This window comes from Equus asinus, chromosome 7 (assembly GCF_041296235.1).
Source record: "Equus asinus isolate D_3611 breed Donkey chromosome 7, EquAss-T2T_v2, whole genome shotgun sequence".
Classification (NCBI taxonomy): Eukaryota; Metazoa; Chordata; class Mammalia; order Perissodactyla; family Equidae; genus Equus; species Equus asinus.
This window is the reverse complement of record NC_091796.1, coordinates 71,963,453-71,982,366: the sequence shown is the minus strand read 5'-3', so window position 1 is coordinate 71,982,366 and position 18,914 is coordinate 71,963,453. Positions and strand designations below refer to the sequence as shown.

Below are 18,914 nucleotides of genomic sequence, written 5' to 3'. Positions count from 1 at the left end.
GTGAAGTGTCCCTACCCACAGTTCCTCCTGGTGATCATTCCAGGCAACACAAGGCTACATACATCATTTGCAAGACCCAACACAAAGTGAAAATGCAGGGCACTTGATTCAAAAATCGTTAAGAATTTTAAGAAGGCAACAGCAGAGCATTCAGCCAAGCACAGGGTCCCTCCTAGGCATGGGGCCCTGTGCAAGAGACAGCTTGCATGCCCCTGAAGCCAGCCCTGATTCAAGGAGGCCTCGAGTAACAACAGAAGTTGTTGCAACAACTCCGCGGCAGGTGCGTTGACTTTTATTCCTCTGCTGTCTTCTCCTCCACCCCACACGGTCATGCAGAAAACCCTAAAACCCCTGTGTGACATGAACTACTCACTGAGAACCCGCGAGGGCAGATTTCTCAAGCTCTCTCTCCTTCCATTCCCACCAGTATATTCTACCCTGTGAAGCCACCCTAGGCCCACACAGGACACATGTGAGGCAGTCTCCTGCCACAGTTCCAAGTGGGAAGCACTTGGCACTCTGCTTCCCGCCTCTTCCTCAGGCCACGCTGGATTCTGATCTTCTCACTACAACCACTACGACCCTGCCCTACATCCACCATCCTTCTCAGGGTCCAGGCAATATCTTAAGCCCTTCAGATCTCTTTCCCTGTCGTCTTTCCCACCAGGGGCTGCCCTTTCCAGCAGCAGAAGGGCTTTCTTCTTCCCCTCCCTGCCTGGGAGGAGCTGCCCTCATATCACATCCTTTATCCTTTCTACATTGTGCCTCTTAAAATGAAGCTCTTCACTCAAACTTCTAAATGTTGCCTTTGATATATAAAGAAAGCTTTTCAGGGGGGAAAAACGCCAGGAAATCAAAACTCTTCCCTCTCTCTCTCAAAGCTAGGCTTCTTTAAAAACTATTATCTGGATTGAATTGGTGGTTCCCAGAGGGGAAGGGGGGAGGGAGGAGGGCGAAAAGGGTGATTAGGCACAAATGTGTGGTGATGGACTATAATTAGTCTTTGGGTGGTGAATATGATGTAATCTACACAGAATGCGAAATATATTATGATGTACACCTGAAAGTTACATAAGGTTATAATCCAATGTTACTGCAAGAAATAAATAAATAAATAGAAACAATCATCTCACTATGGGAATTTTATTTTTAATCAAGTCTTTATCTCAAAGCTGAACAATGGCTTCTTTGTTCCAAGTGGTATCCATTCTTCCCCTAAAGCAATCACTACCAATGAGCAACACTAGGACTTTGCATAAAGAGATCAAATAATGCATTAATGCATGTAACATACTTAGTAGGTGCATGGCAATGGTAATGATAAGTAAATGATAGCTACCAATTATCATTATCGAATTATTATTTTTACCTGTGTTATTAGGAAGAAACAGTTTCAGTTTCCTTCTTCCCTTACCTAAATCCAGATGTGTGTAAATTTTTTGAACTTCGAAAAATATATAGCCTAAAAGAAGGCAAGGTATGTTTGTCAGGTAAATTATTTTGCATAGTGGGTTCAGAAAATAAATTGTCACTCCCACCTCTCTGATGATATTACCACACAAATAAAAATAATTATTTTATTCCTTAGAACCCCACATATATTAGATTACAGTGATTAGGTTGCTGATACTTAGCCATTTTTTGATCTGTAAAAATAGCAATTTCATGTAGCTCAATCTAAGAATAGGATGCTCTATTTGATTTTTAATCATTTTTATTAACCCTCTTCCATTTATAGACTGAGACCTAGAGAAGACATTGCTATGGTAAGCCTAAGAACCAAACAGCACAAAGAGAACTGGGAGAAACCTAGTCCAGACTCATCAATTTGCAAATGAGGACTTAGGGCCCAGAGTGGGGAAGTGAGCTGCCCAAAATATCACAGCCAATTAGTGGTAAACCTAAGCTCGGGCTGTCTGCACTGTGCTTCCTTCCACCGCACCAGGCTGCCTCCCTTACTTCTCTACACTTGTCAAAATACGTTAAGAACACCCAACTTCACTAGAGATCAGTACTCTAAGGATAATTAAGGCAAATATCAAAAGTTAGATAAAATCTTGGCTAAAAGCACATTTTTCAAAGACTTTTGATCAATGATAATTAAATTTTTAAGAGCAGAAATGTCAAAATTAAGGTGTTTGCTTCTTAGACATCATAATTTGGAGATTCTCCTGATCACACTATTTTTAAAGCTCCCTTTATCTGACCCCACTCTGAGCGCGACACATGGATTTTTCAGTGTTTCTTGAGCTAACAGCTTCTGGTTTGTGCTTTATTGTTATTATTTCAACATTATCTTCAAACCTCAACTTATTTGCAAGTATAATTCATAATTGTCTCTAAAATATTCAGATAACATGTCAAACAAGACAAAAAGGAAATATCTTAAATAGCTCTAACCTTAGTTCTTTGTACCCATTATAATTTGCAAAGGAGAAAACATCACCGACTTTAATCTCCCAATTTAAGCAATGAATACAATGTGTTTATGTACGATGTCATTTCCAGAAGCTTTACTGTGACTGGTATTTTGTTAATGCTGCACAGCTATGGTTAAAGTTCTATTAGGACTTTCACCATAGGCACCATAATTCATTATTCTACATCAACCCTATAAAGGATGTATCGACAAACCCAATGTGTAGATAAGGAAACTGAAGTTTAGAATGGGTCCATAATTTGCCAAGGTCACACAACTAGTGACAGTCAGCTGCTTAAGTGAGAAAAGTAAAGTTGCCATGAATCCCACCTCCATACTATCCCATGACCAAGCAGAAGTCTTCATCCCACTCACTTATGTCCCAGCTAGGACAGTAGTGGCTAAACTTGTAAGCTCCAGATTTTACCTAATGAACTATTTAAAATATTCCATTCTGTTTTCAGAAGATGAGTCAGACATCCCAAGTGGAGTTCAAAAAATAAGGCCACTGCAACAGCAGCAATGCCAAAGAGATTGCCAGTTCTGCAATTTGCACCCCTCCCATTATTCTCTCCTGTGGTTATTGTAAAATATGCCCACACACTCTTTATTACCTTTCCCTTCAAAAGTGGAGTCTAATTCCCCTTCCACTGGGCATAGGCTGTACTTAGTGAATGACTAGAATGTGGTGAGAGTGACAATGTATGACTTCCTAGTCTAGGTCATAAAAGGAACTGTGGCTTCCTCATTGCTTTTCTCTCTGGATCTCTCACTCTGAGGGAAGCCAGCTGCCATGTCATAAATTCATTCGAGTAGCCCTGCAGAGGGTTCCACATGGATAGGAACTGAGGACTTCTGCCTTCCTGGAAGGGAGTCCATCAGCCCCAGTCAAGACTTCGGATGACAGCAGCTGACATTCTCATTGCAGCTTCACAAATAACCCTCATCTACAACCACCCAACTAAGCCAATCCCAAATTCATGAACTTCAGAAACCATGAAACAATAAATATTTGTTGGTTTAAGCACTTAAGTTTTGGGTCAATTTGTTATGAAACAATAGATAATTAATACAAATTTATCCCTAAATACACCCCTTCTTATAACAAAGCAAAAAAGCTGAACCATGGCTACAGAAGCTGCCATATCAAAAAACAAATATTTTCCTAGGTCCAGGCTGACTTAGAATATGCCCAGGAGGTAGGATGACTAGAGGGTGTTCTCCTCAAGGCCTTGCCTCTCACTCAAAAAAAAATAAGATACGATTGGTCCTCCCCCAGTTACATCATGCCCCAGCTGGGACATGGGAGAGGAGAGTGAGAATCAGACTGATAAAAAAGAGCAAAGTTGTTACTTGTAAGAGCACTATCTTTAAATGTCCAGCTTCCATGTGATGATGACACCACTCTGATAACAGCCTGTATCACAAAGTTCTATGCTTCAGCAACTGAAAATAGAATACGTCCTGTAAGAGCAGGAAGCCAATTATTTCCCTAAGTATGTTATTTTCCCCCATCAAACTGAAGCCAGTTAGTAAATGATATAGCAGATTCAGTGAGCTCAAAGAGTAAAAGACTCTTTTTGGAAAAGTGAGTGCTGCCATATGAGGTGGGGAGTGGTCCTGAGCCTTGAAAATCTCAAAGCAGCTAACTGAATGAAATGTCAACACTGTTCCAACAGAAAAGAGAGTAAAACACACCAAGGCTCTTGTCAATCAAAAAACATTTTTTTCTTCATTAGTCAGAGGGAAACTCAACTACACTAAAATAGACAACTGAAAAACTAAGATGGGAAGTGGTAGTCAGCCTTTTCCCATTTGCTCTTCAAACTCGAAGGAGAGCATGACTTTGATAAAACTAATGTATTCTTTAGTAATGTCCATTCATCATGTCCACCACAGCGGCGTTAGACAGCTCATGTGTGATTTCTTAATGGGGCCCATCCTGGAAACAATGACACCCCTCCCTGACCCAAACCACAGCAAGTTGTCATGCTGAGGAGAATGCGAAGCGTAATGCTTACCCAGGCCTTCACGGATCCCAGTCTTGTCTTTAGAGTGCTTTCTTTTTCCTCGTGGCTCCAGATATGGAAGACCTCCTATCGTTTCAAAACACAGCTTCTTGTTGATGAAGAGGAAGAGGACAGCCAGAAGAACAATAAAGACCCCAACTGCAGACAAGAAGCCAATGGCTTCTGAAGGGACTGGCAAGAGAACACAAAGGAAAAAATATCATCTCAACTAAAGAGATCCAACTTTTAGTTCTAACAAATGATCAAAGTTATTCAGAATCTTTGTTTTTATTAATAAGAGGCAAATAGTCTACAAGTCCTGACTTGTGCTGGCATCTGCAGGATTGTGTATCAGGGAAAGGAAAAGGACTGTTGCCCGGTACATCCTGCTAGGCTGGTTCCTCAGAGGACAGACCTCCAAACTTTTGCACATGTGGTTTCTTCCATCTGGAATATAATTCCTCTCACTCTTATCCTCAGCCTACTATTCAACTTCAAGCACACAAACTATAAGAGAGAGATCCATCAAATGAGTTGAGTTGGATCATGGTTGACCAGGGTTATAAAAGCAAGTCTCTTAAAAACACAGCTGCCTAAAGCTTAAAAAAGTATCACTTGAGACAAACTTTCAGATAAACACATCTATCAGTATTAGCTATTGGAGGAAAAGTCATTTTCTGGATACATCTTTGCAAGTCCAACTATGCAGTATGATGCTGATTATCAATGGTGACAAGAAAATTCCTGATCCATGCCATCTAAATAAGAAATTAGAATTATATTTTGACTGCTAATATTTTAGAACTTTAAAAATGAAATTCCATCTTCCTTGTCAAAATACCCTGAGCTTTAAATGACCCTGGTTAAGTGCTGCCCAGTACCCTTTAAAGAGTCCCAGCCATTGAGTTCAGCTATGAGGTGCATACAACAGGGAGACCAAATTTAGTTTGGGGTTGAGAGAAGACTCCTCTGAGGAAATGACATTTGAGTCAAGACAACATTTAGCAAAGAAATCCAAAGTCAACTTGTATAAAGGAATTGATTACAGAGCAGGTGTCAATAAGTTATTCAAGGGAGACGGGTTTATGCGAAAGCTTAGGATAATGAATCTCCTAAGAGGAGCTCTAATCCTTGAGTAGGTTTAAGATGTGGATGCATAATATAAAGGGATAATATTCACCTCGCCTTACCATCTACCTAAACAGAGAAAGGATGAATCAAACCAGTCCAAACCCCACAAAAAGATAAAGAAAATAAATGGTACTGCCTCACTGAATCAATCTAGCGGAAAGTCAATGAAAGAACAAACAAAACAAAAATAGCAGGCAAGATAATAGCTTTGTAGTCTACATAATCGTAATAGTGCCTGCTATCAAAGCCAAAATATACCATGAAAAAAAGCTACACACATATAGATCATTCCCTCTCCTGTGAGAGGCAGCACGGGTACTAGTGCTTAATGGCACAGGGTCAGCAGTCACACTGCCTGGGAGGAAATCACACTCTACCACTCATTATCTCTGTGGCCGGGGCAGATTATTTAACCTCTCTATGCTTTAGTTTCCTAAACCATAAAAGGAGATAAGAAATATAGCTACATCAAAGATTAAATCAGGTAACACATGGAAAATAATCAATATGGCACCTGGCACACATCGTTCTCAAACAGGAATAACCATCTTCCTCATCATCACCATCATCATCTTTACAGAGCTGTTAAAATAATCTAGGAGCAGTCAGGTGATGGAGGTGCTGCTTTGTGTGTAGTCTGTGATCCGGACCCCATCTTCCTCTCTTTCATCAAAACAATTATCTCTACCTTTTTGCCTCTCACTTCTGTATTTTCAACTACTACTCCCCCTCGTAGATACAACATCTGTCTCATCTGCATTAAAAATCCACCGAGTAGCCCCCATTCTTTAAAAACCCCCTCTAACCTCCATGTGCTCCTCAACTAAAGCCCTCTCTCTTTTCCCCTTTGCAACCAACCATCTGCAGAGTACTTCCTACACTCATCTCCCCTTTCTTACCTCCAAAGTCATTGGCATCCTTTACCCAGACTCCCATTGACCTCCACATTCCCAGCCTTACCTCCTCTACACAGTAGCCAGAGCAATCTTTCTGAAATACAAGTCTGATCTGCTCAACTGCCCCTCTAAAGCCTTCTGTAGTGTGTTGAATTGTAGCCGCCAAAGGATATGTCCACCTGGAGTCTCAGAATGTGACCTTAGTTGAAGTAAAGGTCTTTGCAGGTGTAATTAGTGTACGATCTTGAGAAGAGATCACCCTGGATTAGGGTGGGCCCTAAATTCAATAAGTATCCCTACAAAAGACTGAAAAGGAGAAAACACAGAGAGAAGAAAGCCATGTGAAGACAGAGGCCAAGACTAGAGTTATGAAGCCTGTAGCTGAGGAATGCCAAGGGTTGCCAGCAGCCACCGGAAGCTAGGAGAGAGTCATGGAACAGATTCTCCCTCACATATTCCAGAGGGACCAACCCTGCTGCCATTTTGATTCTGGACTTCTGGCCTCCAAAACTGTGAGAGAATAAATTTCTGTTGTTTTAAGCCATCAAGTTTGCGGTAATTTTTCATGGTAACCCTAGGAAACAAATACACTCTCCAATGGCTTCCCATTACCCATAGGATAAAATTTGCGTTCCTTAACTTGGTTTCCAAGGCCTTTCATGACCTAGCTACTGATTCTAGGCTTTATCACTCATCACTCCTCAACATCAAACTCTTTGTTGCCAGTGTATTCATCTATTTCTGGTTCCCCAAACATAGCTCACCTCCAGACCTTTGGAGAGGCTATTTCAACTCCATGGGACGACCGCTCCCCTCTCTTCTGGCTGACTCTGAGACTGTACTTCCTCTGAAAGCCTTTCTTGTTCCTCTTGACCCGGCTGGATGCTTCTGCTGTGTGTTCCCACCCACTGAGCCCTTGACAGCTTTTTCAACAGTTTTCAAATGTTAAATTTTAAACTTCATAAGAAGAGGGACTTTACCTCAGTTATTCATTGTACTCTCGGTAGCTAGCCTAGGATAGGCATGCTATAAATATTTGATGCCTGAATAAATGTGGAACTCTTCTGTGTAACAACACATTGATAAATGTACCTATCAATGAAAACGTCCAGAAAAAAAGATATACCTCAAGTGGGTCAGTAGCACTAACAACACAGGAGATGATTTGCTTCAGATCCTGTCTTAGGAAAAGGAGGAGTCATCGATCATTCATAAGCAGAAACAATTGCACCTAATAATGTCATTCATTAATGAAACTAAATTTTTATTTTTGAATAGAGTATATTTTTCCATTATAAAGCAACATGATGCTCATTACATAAAATCTGCAAAATACAGAAAAAGATGAAGGCAACCCTTAAGATTTTGTATACCTCCTGCCAGTCATTTCGACTACTGGGAAAATACTAACTTGTCTGTATTGATTTTCCCTTTTTCTGGTTTATCAAGTACTTTTATTAAATTAAAAACTTCTAGTATTTTTAGAGACATTAAAAAATAATTCATTCATACATGTAGTAGAATATTTTGAAAGTCCTGGAAAATCAAAAAAGATCATGTTGAATCTCACTACCCATCATTTTTAACATTTCACATTGTTTTTTTCTTCTTTTTCTTTTTTTTTTTTTTTTGAGGAAGCCTAGCCCTGAGCTAACTACTGCCAGTCCTCCTCTTTTTGCTGAGGAAGCCTGGCCCTGAGCTAACATCCGTGCCCATCTTCCTCTACTTTATATGTGGGACACCTACCACAGCATGGCATGCCAAGCAGTGCCTTGTCCGCACCCGGGATCCAAACTGGCAAACCCCGGGCCACCAAGAAGCGAAACATGCGAACTTAACCACTGCGCCACTGGGCCGGCCCCACATTGCTTTTTTTCTTACAAATTTTTTCTTAACTATTTTTACCATCACTGAGATTCTATTTCATATGCTGATGATAATGTATTTAATATAAAAACATTCACAGATTCCAGACTGAAGACAATATGAAGAGATTATTCAATATGATCTCCAAAGATGCAAGAAAAAATGGGGGAAGGGAGCCTGGTGTTGTTCAAAATAACTCTGCTTTTTGGAGACGATGACACTTTTGTTAGCAATAATTCCTGTAGCAGTGACTTAACTATGAATGGATATAAAATTCTTAGGTAGGTGCCAATATTTTTTTCTCCTTACAAGTGAGTAGACATTAGTGCATTATCTTTTAATCTGTAACGTTTCATAAATGGTGTGACACTGCAGCTTACTTTTTGTTACTGTGTGGGCCACAGAATTTTTTGGTCTGAATGCTTCTGGAATTATTTCCTTTTAACACAAAAATTTTACCAGAATGTGCCTTTTTGTGAGTATCTTTTGTTGAGTTTTTCTGGAACCCAGACTTTTCAGCAACATACCCATGGCTTTTTTTCTTTTTCACAGCTTGGGAGAGTTTTCTTCAATTATATCTTTGTAATTTCTTCTGTTTCAACAGTTCTTGTTTTCCTTGTTTCTATCTTAAACTGGCTTACTATTTCTTCGGCTACCAACTTCCATTTTTTTCCTCTGTGTTTTCCCCTCTGCATTCTGACAGATCTTCCTAAATACAGCCTACACATTTTCACTCAGCTAAATAGGTGAAAGTGTGCTCTTAACCACTACACCATACTTATTACTGTGAACTCAGTATTTGAGTCAATGGCAGACACTGAGGGAAGATACTGTCTTTCTCCCTCCTATCAAGTTGGATGGGGGAGAATGCTAAGAATAAGTACAAATCTAGTTAAAGCAGAGAGAAAACTTAGTTTGGCAAGCTTGGCTATTTCAGCAGAGTTCATGTTCCTCCTAGAACCTATCACTTCCAGTTTCATCTTTTTCTACGTGTTTATGCATACTTAGTGGGAAGTCGGAAGAGGTGTATGACGGCTGTTAGTCAGATGCTCTGTTAAACTGTAAGTTAGCTTACATACTTTCTACCTGAGTAGAATATAGTAGAAATGGCTAAGAAGTTGGCAGCAAGCCTAGACTTGTAAGAATTGCATAACCAGGGTTGCACACAAACTGTCCCCTTTAAAAGTGGTTTAAAATTCCAAACATAACCTAGCAATTCCACTCCTAGGTATATATCCAAGAGAACTGAAAATATATGTTCACACAAAAACATGTTCACACAAAAAATAACGTATTATTCATAATAGCCAAAAAGTGCAAATAGCCCAAATGTTCATCAACTGATAAATAGATAAACAAAATGTGGTATATCCATACAATAGACTATTGTTCTGGAATAAAAAAATGAAGTACTGATACATGCTACAACATGGATGAACCTTGAAAACATTGTGCTAACTGAAAGAAGTCAGACACAAAAGGCCACATATTGTACAGTTCCATTCACATGAAATGTCCAGAATAGGCAAATCCACAGAGACAGAGAGCATATTAGTTCATCTCAGGAGCTGGTGGGAAGGAAAAATTAGGAGTGACTGCAAGTGGGTGTGAGTTTTCTTTTTGAGGTAATGAAATTACTCTGGAATTAGATATTGATGATGGTGCTGCCACTCTGTGAATATACTAAAAACCACTGAATTGTACACTTTAAGAGGGCGTGAATTTTATGGAATATGAATTTTATCTCACAAAAAGTATGAACTACAAATATGTCATTTTAATAAAGACCGGAAGGAAATATGAGGAAAAATTATAATAGCTTTCTTAGATTTGATTTGCAAGTGTTTTCTTCATGTTTTAACATTCCATAATTTTATTGTTCAATACTTACAATTAAAAATAAAGTTTAAATATTATAGGTCATGGGAATTGTAGACAGCACATCTCTACCATCGATGTGTAACACTGAGCACAGCAAGCCAACAGCTCTATCTGTATAAGCCAAGGAGGGTTTGATGCTGCATCTGAGTCTAAACAAAATTAAAGACTTTGGCAGGGAAGCTTAAAGCCATTTTGCATCCCATGTATACAAACGCCATCGTGAAGAACAAGCATTACATCTATCATCTGCTATAGATGACAAGGGCACATATGTCAAGAACTTAAATGCCATCTGCAGAGTAACTCATCTAATTATTCCAGTAATTACTCAATTGGAAATCAGATGGCTGTGAAGCTCGATCACATAGTTCATATTGAAAACTTCCTCAAAGTTAAATACGTCTCTCACGTTCCCCTGAATACTCCCATCTGTTGATTCTCCATCAATGGCTTAAGGAGAAGACAGCACGTACAATGAAACAAATAGAAAAGCCTCTGCATGTCACACAGTCACTAGATGTTTGTAAATTTCATTCCATGGCTGTTGCAGAAGTAAAAAAAAAAAAAAAGGCTAACCAATTGCAGCCATCTGACTCACAAGAACTGGAAATAGGATGAGAGGAAGCTGAAAATTTATTTAACAAAATGATAAAGGGGGGGAATCAGAATTAACGGAGCAATGACAATAGAAATAATTAACAAGTAAAGTTATAATTCCTCAGGAATAAGCTTTCTTGGCACCACTCTGGAGAATGTGAGGCACCTCATTAAAAACATGAGAGTCTGAGGTACATCTAAAACTCTACTCACTTCTAAACCTCTTCCATCTTTGAGTATCCATCAACCTGTACGTCCGGTTTTCAGTGATATAACTTCAATTTCTTTCATCCCTTTAAAAAGCAGCATGACTCTGAAACTGTTTCCACGAGGTTCTCCAGCATGGTCTTGCAGCAGAAGTCCCTAACTTAAGCCTAAACTTGCTCACCTTAGAATTCCAGGATTGATCTAATGCACAGCGTAGTGATTACAGACAACAGTACTGTATCCTAAACTTCAAAGCGGTTAGGAGACTAGATCTTGATTGTCACCACCACAAAAAAAGAAATGATAACTATGTAATGTGATGATCTATTAGGTAACAATACAATGGTGCTCCCACTGTCATATATAAACGTATCACATCAAAACATTATACACCTTTCACTTATACAATGTCACATGTCAACTATATCTCAATAAAAATAAAATTTAAAAAGAATTAAGGATTGCCTGGGCATGTCTACCTCCTCCTCCAAGGATCATCGACCTGAAGACCCAAGGAGCCTCTCAGGAAGGACAGTGAACAAGGCCAGTGGAGGTGACCTGAGTACAGCACAGGTGTCTATCACTCAAGTTGACCCAAGCCCAGACTCCTTTGGTCCCCAGACAAAGAGGTGACAATAAAAGCTACAGCATTAGATATCAGCAGCTTTTGCAAAACAAGGAGATATTGTCAAAGGCAATTTTGGCACAATAAGAGTTGAGGCTCTTGATCTATAATTTATGTTCACCACTTTCTTTGCAACACTACAAAGAACAGAAGGTAGGAAAGGAGAAAGTTCGAAGAGTTGAATACCTATGTGCCAACTCCATATACAGCTACTTCAAGGCACAAATTCAAAATATCTGAACAAACAATTAGAGTCCTTTATACCATTAGCTGTATTTTTATAACTAACTACAAATTTAAATGTCACTTAAAAAAATTAGTACAGAACAAATTAATGTGAGGACTTTAATTTTCCTTTTTTTTTTTACAGTGATGTTTCTGGAACTGAAAAAACAAAAGAACAAAGCCTTTCTACCTAGCAGCATATCATTTCACCAGTGTCCTAAATTTAGGGTTAGTTAGGCATTACAACCTCAATCTTCGGGGATAGTTAATCATTTTCTTAAAAAATTTCTAAGACCACGAAATATAAAATTATATATATTTAAAGTAAGGAAAATGAGTAGTTCCACTTAAATTTTCTTCCTAGTAATAGCTAACAAGGATATGTTAACCACATAGTCAAACAAATTCTTTGGATGGAAAAAATAGGCCTTTCAAAAAATAGGAAAAAATTGGCTTAATGAAACCTAAGTGAGATTTTAACATGTTCCAAAATAAAACATAGCAACATATGGAGTCACTAGCAACCAATCATTTCTCAGAACACTTGAGAACACAGCATTTGGGGGTATACACGGGGTGCTATCTTTAGTGTGGTAATATATGTGTGTTGAAATGTGTCCATCTTCCTCTGAGTAACCTAACCTGTCTGCTTTACATGCTTAAAATGCAAATTCTCCCTTAGCATCAACACACACACACACACACACACACTTCTAGAGGCCCAGAATTATCAGCAAGCTTGCTCTCGTTTCCCTTAATACTCAGATGGTTAGCTCAGATGCAGCATTTAATGATGAGAATGGCTGAAATGCACCAGTAGATCCACAGAGGGAAGCTTTGAGATTTTCTTCACTTGTCTGAGTTTCCATCAACATTTCAGCTACTCTCCACTGTCCCCAACTTCTACTTTTTCCTACATCTGCCCAAATGGGGAAGAGGAGAGAAAAGAAGCAAAAGGAGTTAGGTGATGTTGATGGTTTATAGGGCTACAGTCAACATTTCTGGATTGTTGGATTTTTAATGGCACACTTACTTTGCTGAATTTAATTGAACAATGTATGGGCCTTGTACAATTTATATGTCATTTGCCAAATAAAATTAATGAGTTAGCATGCATATCATTCATTACAACTTGAACATTACTGAATTTACTATAATTACATAAAATTAGAAACATATGCCCAATAAAAGCACGTCATGTTGAAACATCAGAGAATATACACTTATAAGATTTTAGTGGAATGGTTGTTGAATCAATGTGGCAATTTAGCTTTCAAGCAACAAATGAATATTTTTATAAATGAGAGAAATTGAGAGACAAGTCTACTTCAGACAAACATCTTAGAAGAAAGATATCCAGCTTTCTTCAACTCTCCAAAACAAATGCATTTGGACAGTATTTGGAGTGAAACATAATTCTGATTTGTTTATAACTTTTTTATTTTTCAGCTCACAGAAGACTGCCCACACAGTGAGACCGAACTTTTAACAGAATTGTTTTTCACCAATTCAATACCATAAAAAAAAAACCATTTTCTTGCAGTCTAAAACAATTAAATATTTTAAAATAATTATTATAAAGACTCTTCAAATTTTAACTTTTGACCCCAAAAAGTAGTATGTACAGCTTTGTGCTCAAAGACTAAGCAGTGTATGGCACATCTAGAAATAGGAAGATTTGAGGGCCCTTTAAATAAAACCCCAATTTCTTAGACAATATGAATATTTTCTTGTGTTCAGACAGTTCTTCACCCACAGAGATACAAGGTCACTCTGTTATTAAGAATTTGTTGGGAACAGTCAAAATTCACTTACATTTCAGCTAAGAGTATACTGTATAGCCCTAACAGTAAATGGGATCATTCAGTATTAGCCTCCCTAAATTTCAGATCACATGACAACGATTTAGTAACAACAATTAAACAAAATTATCAGTGTATTCAAATAAAATAGCCACTTTCCAACTACTCTAGTTCCTCAGTAGAAGCTAAGAAACTTCTCTGGAGTTAATTTCTGAATAAAACCCCCTTCCAAAACAGATGAGAGCCTAATAGATTCCGAGATTTTTCTACTAGAAATATTTACTGGTTCTTTTTAATTACAAAAAAAACCAACAACATAAATTGTCTGTTTTACTGTCTGTGCTAATTTCATTTCATTATATCCTTGGAGCAAGCTATTATTTTCCCACTGGTTCCCATGGCATTCTTCATTATCAGCTGCTAATTGTCTAGCATTCACACAGGACTGTGAACCAAGTAGGCTGCTGCGTGGGCTGAAGTTCTAGGGGAAGCTGAACAGCAATAGGATTCTGCATTGTTATTATTGTGACACATTAGAAAATTTCCACCCACTTACGTGCCCACATCACTCTGCTGCACAGCATCCCTACCCAGAGGGGCTGTGCACTGAAGCATGGGAACCCATCGCACTAGACCTGCCCCTTGGCAATTAGCATCGCCCATCAAGGGAAGATTCCATGGGGCCAAACTGTTGCAGCCTGAAAGCCAGAGGTCTGTCTCCATATGGCAGGCATGAGTATTGATCTTAAAACACAAGGATGGCAGAGCCATTGAAAATAGTTCCTTTCTTCCCAACCTTGAGCACAAGTACCCGACTCAGCCCAATTACTCCCTCAAACTTCTCCCCATTTACCCTTTCAGAATCAAGGCCAATTTAGAGATTTAAACATTTTTTGAAAGATGCAAAGAGGTTGGAGACTTTTAAGCAGATTTGGAGATGTACTGCTCCTTGAAATCATTCCCAGCAGAGACTTGGATATCCGGGGCTAATTACATTTGACCTTATAAATTCAGAATGTGCCAAACAAAAGCTATTAGAGGAGCCAAAACAACATGCAACATTTTACACATTTAGGTCAAGAGGGAGTTGTGAAAGTCTCTTAATTAGCAAAGCAAACAAGGACTATAAAAGTAGGACTTTGAGGCACAGAAGGTGGTGCTTTTATCCCCGTGCTTTGCAGGAACCATGTTGCAAAGTGTTGTGGAACAAAGCTCTAGCTTCATAGCATGCTATGTGCTGATCACTTTTACCAGAAAATTGTGCCTCTTAAGACACATGTGCCTCCTCCGGGCACATCCTCTCAGGGTACAGAGCTGCCCTCACCAGATCAGTCACAGGGAGAAAAATTTCTTTCAGGGGTCAACCAGGATCATTCTAATGCTGTAAAACACAAAAGAGGTGAGATGCCGGCTTCAAGCTGAGCCTCACTTATTGGTGCATCTTGGTGAGGCGCCACAGTCCAAATACTATTCCAGGGCTTTATGATATTTAAAGTTTACCCAGAGTTCCTCAGACTCTTAAGGACTAGTTTCCTCCAATTAAACCAACCAGAAGCTGAAAGGCAGAGAGGTAGAGTAGGTACAAAACGAGCATTTGGCCCTCAGTTAGGAAGTCGGGTCCAACAATGCACTCCTTGACTCTACAATCCAGGGTGAGAAACACAGGGTAGGGCTGTGTCTTGATGGCATGATATCTGTGTGCTTTTCCAGCAATAATACATGTGATAAATTAGGACATCAACTTTTATATTATAATGGCTATTCCTGGCCCAAGAGCTAATACCAATCTTCACCTATAGAACTGCAGTCAACCTTGTATCTGGGAGTGGCTCCCCTTCAGATGAAATTACAGGTCAAAGGGTTGCCTGGTGAGCAGTGAATAAGAGCAAGAAAGTTGGATCTTCTTGAGGCCTATTTCCCCCCATCTACGGGGTAGAGGACCCAGCGATCTTCTCCCAAAGACTCTCGGGCTCAGATCCCAGAATGGCCATTTAAAATCAGAACACCCAAACCTCTGGACAGAGCTAGAACCCACATCACACATCCTTATTCTTCAACTTTTCTTTCTGCAGGCCTAAGTCATCACCAGAATCTCCTGATTTGGGGTTCTCTTCCTGTCACTTCGACCACTCGCTCAAAGTTCCATTTCTCTGCTAACCTCTCAGAGTTTTTATATTTTTTAAGATTCTGTGTTTGGACCCTATGCCCACTTTAACAAGCACTCCTTTAGATATTTTATGTATTCTCGTGGCTTCCGCCATCACTGAGGGCCACCAAGTACGTGTCTACAAGCTGAAACTCTAATCTGACACATAGATCTCCACCAGGATGTCCTACAGGCATTCTAAAAATTATCAAGCCTCACACTTAACTCATTATCCTCTTCAACAGTCCTCCAAAACCTCCCAAACCTCCACCATTCCATCCTTAGTGCAGTGCCTTCGTCGGACCCTTCCCAGGCTGGACTGCTACAGAAGCCCCCAAACTGATGCTGTCTTCCACCTCCTTTCCCTTTTACTTACTTTTTTTTTTCAGATTTTTTTTAAAGCCTAATTCAAGTTTTCCGTTGTTTGATTTCCTAAAATTATAATTTGGGTCTCTGGTGGAGAGGATTTAGCTGGACTGAGCTACTTCAATAAACTTATAGGAGATTGAGGTTCAGATAGAGATCATTGCATGAACATGGTTGAACACTGACTATTCCCCGCACATACTTATGCTGGATACTGCCAGCTCCCCCACAGCTCCATCCGTTCTACTCCCCCTAACAGAGCTGGCCATATAAACCCCAGACCCACAGTCATGCACGAAAGATTCTTCCTTCGCCACTGCCTAAAGGTTAAAGCTCAGATTATTACTATAGCATTTGAGATTCTGTCCAAACCAGCCTCAAACCACCTTTCCAGTCCAAGCACACCTCCCAGGTACTCTGTGCTTAGCTTTATCAGCTACTTACTGTTCTCTAAACATGCCATGTACTTGCAAACCTCTGTATATTTCCTCATAGTAAACCTTCTCCCTGGAATGACCTTTTCCAACAGGCAAGGTCCTGCTCATCCTGGAAGATGCAAAGCCCACTCCTCCACAAAGCCTATCCCTGCCCCACCAGGCAGCATACATGACTGCGCCCTTTACACAGTACTTGTGTCTGTGCACTAAGTTCATGACATTGCATCATTTCAGTTTAATCCAGCTGTGATCCCCACTAGACTATAATTTACTGAAACCAGATACATCTTTATATTGCTATAATAGATCCATAATGTATGCTAGTTTAATCACATTAAAAATCATAACCTCGGGCCGGCCTGGTGGCACAGGGGTCAAGTGCGCACATTCCGCTTCTGTGGCCCAGGGTTTGCTGGTTCTGACCCTGTGTGCGGACATGGCACCACTTGGCAAGCCATGCTGTGGTAGGCGTCCCACATATAAAGTAGAGGAAGATGGGCACGGATGTTAGCTCAGGGTTAATCTTCCTCAAAAAAAAAAACAAACTATAATCTCTGGGATCATGTTTTATTTTAAATTAGTTTACATGCAGTAACCATCGGTAAACTATCACCGAACTAGAGTATGGAATGAGATAAGTATCCGGAGGATTCCTTACAAAAGCAAATCCCATGTAGGTGTGTCCTTATTGGCTTCAACAAGCATATGGTTCTGCTGCTCTTTCCTTACAGTTTAGGTCCATCAAGGATTCGGGGTCTGCAGTCAACTATCAAAAGTGCAGGCTGGGAAAACTATTATCTAAAAATTGTTGATTTAGAAGGAACCCTGGATGACATTGATTCAATCCTTCATTTTACAAAAATAAAGACTGAAAGCCAAGAGATTTGCCCAAAATAGCCAACAATATGGCGGCAGAGCTGAGACCAGAGCCCAGGTTTCCCCATGCATTCTGACAGTGTTTATTTCCCCACACTCTGCTGCTTCTCCCCGAAACCCTCTCACACAGAATCATAGTCTTTGCAGTAGTGCCCTTCTTCCCACCAAGAACCTCCAACACCTCACTAAATGAAGGAATCCAGAATACACACATCCTGACAGCCACCAGCATCTACTCGAATGCTCCTGGTGGCTGGGAAACCCATTACTCTGACAAGCAACCCATTCCTTTTTTGTCCATATTTTCTGGTTAGACATCATTCTTCACAGAGAAAGCCAGTGTTAACCCTGCCAATAGCTGAAGATAGTACTTATGCCTCCCACACTTTTTCTCTAACCTAAAGGACTGTAGTTTCTTCAAGCATTCCTCAAACCGTATGGCTGAAACACCCCAATTTTACTCGTTGCCCTCTTCGGCCTCACAAAATATGACCTGGCCCTAAACAGTTTTGGCTTTGACAAAAGAACAGAAATAAAGCCTTAGAGAAAAGGTCCTTCAGTGCCAATTTCTCTAATTTTTTAAAGTAAAATTGCCATTTTGATCAGCTCCATAGGATGTCTGAACAGTAATATGCAGGACCCATCAACAGAAACCTAACCTGAGAATGTTCTGTTTTCAAGCCAATTTATATTTAGTTGAGACCTGAGTAGAAACTACAAGCGTTATGCAAATACCTAAGGAAAAAAATCTTTAAGGCCACAATATCCTAGAACATAAGCAAATCAAAACAAAACTTTTCAGATGAATTTAAAAGAATTAAAATTTCAAGACATTCTCTCCTCCTATTTCTCTCCTTTCAACCCCCATCCCAAGTCTAGGAAAGCACTCACTAAAACATCAATTCAAAACCAAAAATATTCAGCACATATCTTTCATAAGACCCTACCATCTATACTCCTGCAGAGACTTTGTTTCAGAATCCCACTGTGAGTAGAAAAACAGAAGAAGAAATTTCTCTCTCAGCTTATCTAACATCTCTTCCAGCTCAAGTTTCATTACTTAAACCTCATGGAGTCCCATTTTGATAACACCACTGATAGCTCCACTGAAGAGAGTAAAGATTGAAGACAGCCTGTTCTCCCACATGGGGAACCAACCCGAGATTATTCCTTCCATAATTCAACTGTTTACTGAACATGCACTCATGACTGGACCTGATTCCTAACTTCAAGAAGTACAATAAAGATTTTCAAGGAAGTCTTCATACGTGGAAAATTTATTCCACACAAAACAAGACTTGAAGAAGGGGATATAATGATCAATTGTTGCGAAACAGAAATTCTTTAAAGCAGATTGAGTGACTTAGCAAGAAACACTCCAACAACTTGATTTAAAAACATCCTGTTATCTGCATCTGGAAGCAATGCCTT

General features: G+C 39.6%; 1 protein-coding gene across 5 annotated transcripts in view; it reads right to left on the bottom strand.

Moving 5' to 3' along the window:
* SYT16 (synaptotagmin 16) overlaps positions 1-18,914 on the bottom strand; it is a 260,034-nt gene that overhangs the window by 140,520 nt on the left and 100,600 nt on the right. For all 5 annotated transcript variants that reach the window (XM_070513730.1, XM_070513729.1, XM_070513731.1 and 2 more), the window contains one exon: positions 4,441-4,620. In XM_070513730.1, coding sequence (XP_070369831.1) covers positions 4,441-4,620 — 180 coding nt within the window. The remainder of the gene's footprint in view (positions 1-4,440; positions 4,621-18,914) is intronic.